The sequence below is a fragment of the Diaphorina citri genome, unplaced genomic scaffold, assembly GCF_000475195.1.
Source record: "Diaphorina citri unplaced genomic scaffold, Diaci psyllid genome assembly version 1.1 scaffold532, whole genome shotgun sequence".
Taxonomy (NCBI): domain Eukaryota; kingdom Metazoa; phylum Arthropoda; class Insecta; order Hemiptera; family Psyllidae; genus Diaphorina; species Diaphorina citri.
In genome coordinates this window covers 58383-68896 of record NW_007377966.1, presented here as the reverse complement: position 1 = coordinate 68896, position 10514 = coordinate 58383, and the positions used below count along the sequence as shown (strand labels likewise).

Sequence of the window (10514 nt, the reverse complement as noted above, 5' to 3'; positions counted from 1 at the left end):
ATGGACTGCATAGTTTGTAGGTACACAGTTAAAATTAAAACTTGTAAGCGCTAGGTTGCTGGTTCCATTCCGGCCCGGGGCGGATTTCATCCTAACAGATATAGTTCGTCCTCGGAACGGCTGGCTTTCTCTTATCCTGTTCGATCTCATCTATTTGAGTTCGGGACGAAAAGACCTCCGTTGGTACATTTCCCTCTATCAAACCTTTTGAAAAAAAAAATCTTTACTTTAACCAGTCGACCTATAGTTAGCTTTGAGGGTAGTACACAAAAAGCCCACTGCCCACTCTGAGGCTTGGTTGTAGGGGCAAACAGCCTCATCTTGTCTTGTAACCTCTAGATCACGGGTTCGATTCTTTATTTTGATCTTCTATTACACTTTCTGTTTCCAGACAAGTGCTCGCCCGGAGATCTGGTATTTGTCAAGTGCAACATCTGCACATGCGGCCCTCAAGGTCATCCGAATGGCGTATGCGCGCGCATCTGGTGTCAATTAGTGCCGTCACTGACACAATACTACACTACGACGCCGGAACCTGGTGAAACCACAGGCAGAGTGGTCAAGATATTTGTCGACGATACCAACTTTGACAACTGAGATAGCCAATCACCAAACAAATATTTTCGAAGTCTAAATAGGATGCCGCAAGTAGTGAAAAGGTTACCATGTAACCACAGATTACACATATTACGTTATCAGGTCATAATTTTCGGGCGAGAATTCCAAAGGCTTACCTAGAGCAGTAATGACTTGGCCGACAATGGGCTTGTCGCAGGATGAGCAACATCCCTTCTGGGTTGTGGTGACACCTTGACGAGACATTTCTGCCGTCAAACTATCGAGCATACAATCCAACTGTTTGCCCTTCTGGTGAACCGGCTGGTTCGGTTTGGAGTAAGAGACAGACGACGAGTCTGTCACCGAATGTTCCAACTGTTGCGGCGCTACCTGGAAAATCAAAAGAGAGGACAACTTCATATAAGTTCAAATGAGGGAATTTTTTCAAGTAATGGGTTGGATTTGTGGGATTTTAGACCTTTCTCAACACAGTTCCTTAATTTTATATTTTTAAGAGATAATTATCAAAACATTAAAAGAAATAAAAGACATGGGAAATGGAAGAATCCGTAGCGAGTTCCGTCCTATAATCCTATTGACCTTTTTTTAAGAGTTCTGGCTGCTTAAATTGAGGGCCAAAAACGAAATAAACCTTAAACCTCAGGAACATTTGAAGACCATGTTCAAGAATAGAAATGGTTCAATGCATCAATTTAGACAAAAATATCAAACACGGCATCTGCAATGCGCAAATTAGCTAAAAAATTGCAGCATGAAACTTCAAATGTTGACGTGACTGATAACTGATAGGTTTCCGAAAACGATTGAGATTGAAACCAAGTTTGCGAAAACAATTGAGATTGAAACTAAATTGCCCCTCGAGTATGACGTGCGGAAATCAATCAATTGTATAAACACACAGCATTAAAAAATAATTGGAAAATTAGTCAAGTGGAAATATTCATCGCAAGGCGCAAAAACACAACTACAGGTCAACCTCAGATTGGACTCAATCCTGAGACAATCCACGGTGGTAATAGATCAGTCTCAAGTCAAAATTGACCAATCAAATGCCTTGAGACTATGCTTAGCACAAACTTAAGAGCCAGCATTTTGTTCATAAATATGGGTGTGTTAATGTACGAACTCGACCTTACTGAAGTCAAGACTGCAAGAACCAAAGCCAAGTTCAATTGGAAAATGTCCATTCGCCGAAACCTATAATTATGGTGTATTTTCCTGTCGTGAAACTTTAATTTCTTATAGATCAGGCGCCATTTTAGTTTCCACAAAGGAACCGTTTCCGTTTGCGAAAGTTTCCCGAAAGGAACCGATTCCGTTTCCGAAAGTTTCCCGAAAGGAATCGATTCCGCTTCCGAAAGTTTCCCGAAAGGAACCGATTCTGTTTCCGAAAGTTTCCCGAAAGGAACCAATTCCGTTTCCGAAAGTTTCCCGAAAGGAACCGATTCCGTTTCCGAAAGTTTCCCGAAAGGAACCGATTCCGTTTCCGAAAGTTTCCCGAAAGGAACCGATTCCGTTTCCGAAAGTTTCCCGAAAGGAACCGATTCCGTTTCCGAAAGTTTCCCGAAAGGAACCGATTCCGTTTCCGAAAGTTTCCCGAAAGGAATCGATTCCGCTTCCGAAAGTTTCCCGAAAGGAACCGATTCTGTTTCCGAAAGTTTCCCGAAAGGAACCAATTCCGTTTCCGAAAGTTTCCCGAAAGGAACCGATTCCGTTTGCGAAAGTTTCCCGAAAGGAACCGATTCCGTTTCAGAAAGTTTCCCGAAAGGAACCAATTCCGTTTCCGAAAGTTTCCCGAAAGGAACCGATTCCGTTTCCGAAAGTTTCCCGAAAGGAACCGATTCCACTTCCGAAAGTTTCCCGAAAGGAACCGATTCCGTTTACGAAAGTTTCCCGAAAGGAACCGATTCCGTTTCCGAAAGTTTCCCGAAAGGAACCGATTCCGTTTACGAAAGTTTCCCGAAAGGAAGCTTTACAGCTTTACTTACCTTGCCCAGAACCAGAAATCCTTCGTGCATCGTTTCCGAAAGTTTTCCGAAAGGAACCGATTCCGTTTCCGAAAGTTTCCCGAAAGGAACCGATTCTGTTTCCGAAAGTTTCCCGAAAGGAACCGATTCCGTTTCCGAAAGTTTCCCGAAAGGAACCGATTCCGTTTCCCGAAAGGAAGCTTTACAGCTTTACTTACCTTGCCCAGAACCAGAAATCCTTCGTGCAGTGCTCTTCCGGCGTACAAAGGTTCACCATACCGGGTATGTCCCACGACTAGAGCATTAGGAGGTACAACCTCATCCGTACTAGGCTTCTGCCATGCTACTCGACTGCCCTCTATCGTGAAGACCTGAGAATAGAGCAGAATAAAAACTGTTTTATTAAAATAAAGCCTAAAGGCTGGGGTTCTATTCGATAAGATTTCTAGTTTCTAGTCCAAAAGCCAGACCAGGGTTACGGGTCACGACCACATGTAGTTCTCACAATTAACTTTTTTTCAATGGGATTAAACCACTGTAGGTCTAACTGCTAAGGTTTTAGTGACTGGTACTTCACCCTCAATTCGGTTGCAAGCTAGTGGCCTCCTCACATTAACCTTACCCAGCCTGAGAGTCTGGGTGGTGTCGCAAAAAGCCAACAGCATGCGAGTGCTCAAATGGTCACCCACTCGGATAGCAACCCCGCTGTTGCTTAACTTCAGTGATCTATTAGGAACTGATGAATTTAAGGCCAGCCAATCACTCTCAGACCGTCTGACAGAAATAGGTCTGTGAGACCGCGGTCTGTCAGACGGTTTGAGCGTAAGTGGCAGGCATTACGTGCTACCCCGATCAGCTTTAGTAGAATAGTCCGGACACGGAAAGTAAGAAAGTAGAATAGTTGGTGTCCCAGGAAAATAAATTAAAAGTCTACTCACCTCATAGTCAAATTTGGAATGCTCCAGACCGCTATGCGCTACAAATGCTCCCTGGTGTGTAGGCGCAACTTTGGCAGGCACCAGATCTTCCTCATGCCATGCGCGACCTACGTACGTCATGCCACCATCTTCATCCCGGCCTACCTTGACGGCATGTCATTGTGAACCTCTCTGTAGGGCTTCTGTTCTTTAGGTGTTTATCCACGGAAGATTCCCCTGGGACAACTTTCCATGTGGCTCCCTTGACGTGCGAGAAACTAAAGTACGTTGTCTCCTTGTCGGGAGATCTGATGGCTAACCAGGTGTGCACGGTGCCGATGAAATCTCCTACACTGGAGTCGTTGAGAATAGTCACGGAATATTTCCGCTTCTGAGAAGACTTCCCTCCGAGTGGAGCAGCATGAGTGGTAGAAATCAACAAGAGAATGGTCAAATCCAAGGAATTCATCGCTCAGTTGCTTCTATCATCTATGCTGTCGCTGTCTACTTACTATGGTGAGCACTACAGTCGCGAATTCGATCAAAGATTTTCGATTATCGGGTTTATCACATATCAATCACAAATCTTCATCGCAACACTAACTTCGAATTTACCGACGCTAACTTGGACGCTATGTATAGATTATTCGCACGGGATTCGCGGAAAATTCTATAACACGCACACACTCTTTATCTGCGGTAACTCTAGAAAAAGCTTACACGCGAACACAAGATACGTGAGATTAAACTGATGATGTGGACGGATAACTCTAGGCCCGCCTGTTGAGAGGGGTGCACCCCATGGGCCCCTAGGTGCGACCAGTCGGGAACTGTGAGGAGGAATGTGGAAATGTTTTATTAGTAGATGTCGGACAGCGGCACCAAGTTTTAAAGGTCAGAAGCTGGAGTGACAAAAAGAAGAAGAAGACGCTCGTACGTAGATAACATCCCTCTTTGTAAATCCCCTTTCAATTATAGGTATTAGATAGGTACATATGTATTGCAAAAATAAAAGTAGAAAATACCTAATAAAATATCATACTTCATACAGAATTCCTTGAAAAATGAAAATCATTCTTCCCGAAATTCCGAATATCCCAATCAGCGTAAACCGAGTGCCAACCCCTTACACACAAAAACCAATCTCATCTCATAAAGATAGATACATTGATTAATAAATTAATTTTTACTAACCTGGCATGGTTTTGATTGATCCGTAGAAAAATAGAAAAGCAGATGGACTTGATTTCAACAAAGAATTCAATATTTTGTTTAAAAAACACAACAGTAGACAGTAAGTAATTCACTAGAAAGGTTCGGTAATTCACAAGAAATTATACTAGGTAGTCTTGATTTCAGTATGTAACGCAATATTTGACAAAACAGTTGTAATGCAGGGAATGGACCTCAGAGTTGTAAACAATGCACTAAAAATACTCAAGTGAAGCAAAGCACACCAGGCAATAATGTTTATGAATATAGGGTCCGTATAGCGTGTAGTGGATGAGTAATACTGTTTATGAGTAGGGAGATAGACGGAGATGGCCTAGCAGGTACACCTACTGTTGCCAAGAGTATCCGTGATTTATGGCAAAGTAGTTGTTGATCTGATAATTGCTTGCACGTAATTATAAAGATATCAAATTGTTTACCGCTCCTCTTAGTAAAATGGTGGTTCCAAGTGGTGCAGAAGTCACAGGGAAATTTTGGCCGTCGACGGCTACCAATTCTATCAAAGGCCGGCCTATGGGGCCGAAATACTAATGAAAAACTTTCCCTTGTTTATGTTGATCGTTTTGGGGAAATTTCATCAAATTAGACACAGCGTGCAGTATAGTTATCATGAAACAAACAGACAGACAGACTAATGTAATAAATAGCTCATACCTCATCCCTAAAGGGGATTTAGCTAGAAACGTCGAAACTTTAAACTCACTTCGTTCATGCATTTACTCTGACAAAGGAGAAAACTTTGTTGTCAAGAGAAGCGTGAGTATACGTATACCTGAGATTCTACTGGCCTTACCAATGTGGAATATTTTTTGCTGATAAATATTTTACAACTCTTGATGATAATGTCTTCCGAGTACCTATTATTATTATTTTTTTTTTCCATTAGGCGCTTTAACAATGTTTTGTACATGTCGTTCGCGCCGGAGTACCTATTATTAATATCATAGGTAAGTAGTAATTTAGTCATGTACATTTATGTTTGAACTGAAGGGCCCAATTTAGTGAGTCATAGTCAACGGCTGTCGATCGACGAGATGAATCTTTGTTGTCGTGGCGACGTCGATCGACGACCGTCGACTATGTGTGGACACAACTTTAGAAATTGTGCCCAGACAACCCTACATCGCGCGATCGAATCATATGCCACGCCCCGAAGTCTCTCTAATATGTGCACACCTATAGGAATCTAATGTTTCAATATAAATTGTTCAAGATTATGTAAAAAACCGCATTCATACTTGCAGTTTTCCCCAATGTCATAATAACATCTATTGCTCACCAATACCCAATGTTCTATTCATTGGTATTGGTATAGGTAAGTGCAGTAAATAGGTACCTAATGACTTGTTTAAATTTTACATTGCAAGTAGGTATACCATGAGCATCTAGGTAGGTACTTCAGAGTTTAGTACCTATACCTATATTACCTACATTTACGTACATATGAAATGGTTTAAAACGTCGTCGTCAATTCATGAAATATTTGAAGTAAACAGGACAATAAATTATTCGTACCTACCTGACTTGTATGAAAATATGAATCCATCAAAACTAAAAGAAGACACCTGATAAGTTACAATCGGCCCCACTATACTTGACCAGTAACACCCTCAGGGTAATGACAAATATTTTGGTAAATCCACACTTTGTATAATTAGGTTTCTATATCCATGTAAATCATGTAGAAGAAAGCGATATTGAGTTATGCAAAGAAGAATTTAATAGCAAGGGTCAGACGTCAGTCTAGTGTAATACCTATATGTACCTACATTTACATATGTATGAAATGGTTTAAAACGTCGTCGTCAATTCATGAAATATTTGAAGTAAACAGGACAATAAATTATTCGTACCTGACTTGTATGAAAATATGAATCAATCAAAACTAAAAGAAGACACCTGATAAGTTACGATCGGCCCCACTATACTTGACCAGTAACACCCTCAGGGTAATGACAAATATTTTGGTGAATCCACACTTTGTATAATTAGGTTTCTATAATATCCATGTAAATCATGTAGAAGAAAGCGATATTGAGTTATGCAAAGAAGAATTTAATAGCAAGGGTCAGACGTCAGTCTAGTGCGATAGGGCTACCTGAGAAGGTATACCATGAAGTTAGTAGGTAATAGGAAGTGAAAATAAATAATGTGTTTGATGAAATTCAATAAATTAAAAGTAATATTTGGTGGTAATTAGAGTAAATATTATTACAATGCTCACCAATACCAATATTCTATTCATTGGTATTGGTATAGGTAAGTGCAGTAAATACCTATAACTTGTTTTAATTTTACATTGCAAGTAGGTATACCATGATCATCTAGGTAGGTACTTCAGAGTTTAATACCTATACCTACATTTACATATGAAATGCTTTAAAACGTCGTCGTCAATTCATGAAATATTTGAAGTAAACAGGACAATAAATTATTCGTACCTACCTGACTTGTATGAAAATATGAATCAATCAAAACTAAAAGAAGACACCTGATAAGTTACAATCGGCCCCACTATATACTTGAAGAGTAACACCCTCAGGGTAATGACAAATATTTTGGTAAATCCACACTTTGTATAATTAGGTTTCTATATATCCATGTAAATCATGTAGAAGAAAGCGATATTGAGTTATGCAAAGAAGAATTTAATAGCAAGGGTCAGACGTCAGTCTAGTGTGATAGGGCTACCTGAGAAGGTATACCATGAAGTTAGTGATAGGAAGTGAAAATAAATAATGTGTTTGATGAAATTCAATAAATTAAAAGTAATATTTGGTGGTAATTAGAGTAAATATTATTATAAAGTGTTATGTGTAACAGACCTGCATATACGTACCTAGTTAGGTAAATGTGGGTACGTAGCATGCATTTTTGGACATTTTGCCCTTTGTTACCTACCTTCATATTTCTTAAAACTTCTGAGAAGGTGCACCATCGTTACATTCGGAACTAAAACGTGGTATCAACAGTGTCACCCCAAGCACCTTCATATTTCTTAAAACTTCTGAGAAGGTGCACCATCGTTACATTCGGAACTAAAACGTGGTATCAACAGTGTCACCCCAAGCAACAAAGGCAGATGATTCCCCTACAGATCACTATTGCTATCCTGTTGGTTACCACCTCATGTGGAGCTCCTCATGGTAACTATTCTGTCACCATTCTCAACGATTCCAGTCTAGGAAACTTCCTTGGTGCAGTTCACACCTGGTTAGCCATCCGAAGTCCATGGAACACTACTCTGTTCAGCTTTACTAGTGCAGACTTCAAACGTGGTCTAGTCAACAAGGTGTCGCTAGGCAGATCCTCTGTCGACGACAAACTAAAGAAGAGAAAGCCCAATGAGGAATTCACATTTGATATCACAGAACGGCAGCATACCCAGCTCATACAAGCGATAGAAGACTTCTACAAGACGCGTCCCAAGTATAGTCTCCTCCCACAGGATGATAGCACGTACAACTGTGTCACGGCCGCTAATAAGATACTGAGTGCCGCCAACATTCATTTCCTCAAAGGATACGAAGATCCCTTTATGCTTGGCTTGAGGCTGGCAACAGTCAGGTCTGTTCTGGAGAAGTGCCTGGCCTCACCAAACATCTTCATGTTCCTCCTGAGTTTTAAGTTGTTCAGTTCTTTTTACTTTCTATTATTTTGTTTGTTATTGTGATATTGTAAAAAATCCAGATAGTTATATACAGGGTGTCCCAGAATTTATGCTTTAATTGATTTTCTCGGAGCCTGTTCGAAATTTCGAAAAACAAAAAAACCCGTACAAAGTCAAAGAGCAGGAGAAATGAGGAACTACAGAATTTTTATTTTCCTTCTACGACTTCTAGATCCGGAGATAAATCGATTTAAAATATACCGGTCAATCTTATTTGGTGACGTCACGGCATACGCTCCCGTACGCGATGACGTCACATCAACTGTTCCATTTCCCTTGGTTTGTCATCCTAGAATAGGAATTTTGGTGCACTCGGCATATCCACTAAATGAATACTATTACTGATTCTTTCTCTTTCAATCCAATATGTTAAAAACATTATTGTAGTAACATTGACTCATCCACTAAAACACATGCTTGTTTGCCTTGGTTACCTACGAGTATACCTACCTTTCTTCAGTTCCTGTACCTCTACGTTTCTTTTTCCTTAGATAAACGCAGTGTAACTATGATCAGATCCAAAAGCTTCATCACCAAGACAAAGGATTTCAAAGACAGCTCTACGTTTCTTTTTCCTTAGATAAACGCAGTGTAACTATGATCAGATCCAAAAGCTTCATCACCAAGACAAAGGATTTCAAAGACAATATTGAAAATACAGCGATAAACGCAGTGTAACTATGATCAGATCCAAAAGCTTCATCACCAAGACAAAGGATTTCAAAGACAATATTGAAAATACAGTTGGAGTGTTACAAGAACAAACAAAACGCCTTGTGGAACGTGAATCCAAACAGCATAAATATGTTTGGTCGAAAGATACACTTATTCAATATGGAACCGATACTGGACAATCTTATTCCTAACATTACGGGATCCATGTATCCATCCAGGATATGAATATTAGCAGCATTGAGTATCTTATTAGACGCCGTCACACAGTTATAAGAGTTATCATCCTGTGGGAACAGACTATACTTGGGCTTTGTCTTGTAGAAGTCATCAATAGCCTGAATCATCTGATCATACTGTACTGGAGTGATGATGCTGGACAATCTTATTCCCAACATTACCGGATCCATGTATCCATCCAGGATATGAATATTAGCAGCATTCAGTATCTTATTAGACGCCGTCACACAGTTATAAGAGTTGTCATCCTGTGGAAACAGACTATACTTGGGCTTTGTCTTGTAGAAGTCATCAATAGCCTGAATCATCTGATCATACTGTACTGGAGTGATAGTCATTGTGACTAAACATTGTTTTGAGGTCTGTAAAAAAAGACACTGATAATTATCAAATTGTAATCATTTTAACCAAATGGATTAAGGAATCTAATTTGTCAGTTTTTAGATTAAAATTAAGTGAGTCAGATTTTCAACGCTTATGCCTGATGTGCTTACAAGGCAGATGTGCTACCAACCAATGTAACTACCTAGGCTGTTCATTGATATTGTGGTCCAGCTATTGGGGTCAGGTCTACAGTCTCCTGTTGACTTTGTTGATTTTTGTACAGTTTTTCATGTATCTACATCATGCTCATTTTCCTTTTACAATCTTAATGGTGGTAGTTGAAAATAAGGAAATTCAACATTGCCTGGCATTTAACCTTCACTGCATACTAACTGTCCTAAAAATTGTAAAAGGAAAAAAGAAAAATTAAAAAAGACAATTCAGATTTGACTTTCAACAGAAAATATTTGGTGAGCTTTTGAGAATACTCAGATTCTCATCATCAGACCAAAATTGTAAAAAAGGTATTTACTCTACAAACTCTGAGCACTTGCATGTTTGGTATAACAACATAATGGTGATCTTTTTTTATTGTATTATTTACCATCAACTTTTTAATGTCCAATTTCCCTCTCTCTCTCTTTCTTTCTTCCCCCTCCTTATTCCTCTTCCTCTCCTTCTTTCTCTTTCTCCTCCATTTACCTCCTCCTCTCCTTCTTTTCCCTCTCTCTCTCTTTCTTTCTTCCCCCTTCTTATTCCTCTTCCTCTCCTTCTTCTACCTTTCAAACCAAAACTACCCCGTTACCATGACAACGGTTTCAGCCCAACATCCTTATCATTACATAGCAACCAGACTCTCTCTCTCTCTCTCTCTCTCTCTCTCTCTCCCTCTTCATCTCTATCCACTTTCTC

General features: G+C 39.9%; 2 protein-coding genes and 1 long non-coding RNA gene across 3 annotated transcripts; all 3 read right to left on the bottom strand.

Annotated features, from left to right (window-relative positions):
- Positions 1–672: 672 nt before the first annotated feature.
- On the bottom strand, positions 673–1522 carry LOC113467706 (transforming growth factor beta-1-induced transcript 1 protein-like). The gene is made up of 2 exons (XM_026824052.1): positions 1211–1522; positions 673–948 (listed from the first exon to the last, which is right to left on the bottom strand). Exons 1-2 carry the CDS (start codon positions 1226–1228, stop codon positions 688–690), a joined length of 279 nt encoding a protein of 92 aa, XP_026679853.1. The 5' UTR covers positions 1229–1522; the 3' UTR covers positions 673–687.
- LOC113467702 lies at positions 1272–3932 on the bottom strand. Its single transcript, XM_026824047.1, has 4 exons — positions 3690–3932; positions 3485–3640; positions 2761–2917; positions 1272–1297 (listed from the first exon to the last, which is right to left on the bottom strand). The coding sequence occupies exons 1-4, from the start codon at positions 3930–3932 to the stop codon at positions 1272–1274; spliced, it is 582 nt and encodes a 193-aa protein (XP_026679848.1).
- Positions 3933–4241: 309 nt separating this feature from the next.
- Positions 4242–4976, bottom strand: LOC113467707. Its single transcript, XR_003391681.1, has 2 exons — positions 4658–4976; positions 4242–4293 (listed from the first exon to the last, which is right to left on the bottom strand). It is a non-coding gene; the product is annotated as an uncharacterized LOC113467707 (long non-coding RNA).
- Positions 4977–10514: the final 5538 nt, after the last annotated feature.

Coding starts and splice junctions, on each gene's coding strand:
- LOC113467702 (XM_026824047.1), bottom strand. CDS start 3,932: ATGAATTCCTTGGATTTGACCATTCTCTTGTTGATTTCTACCACTCAT. Junction 2,918..3,484: donor ATTCCAAATTTGACTATGAG/GTGAGTAGACTT, acceptor CTCTATTCTCAG/GTCTTCACGATAGAGGGCAG. Junction 1,298..2,760: donor TCTGGTTCTGGGCAAGGTAA/GTAAAGCTGTAA, acceptor TGCGCATTGCAG/ATGCCGTGTTTGATATTTTT.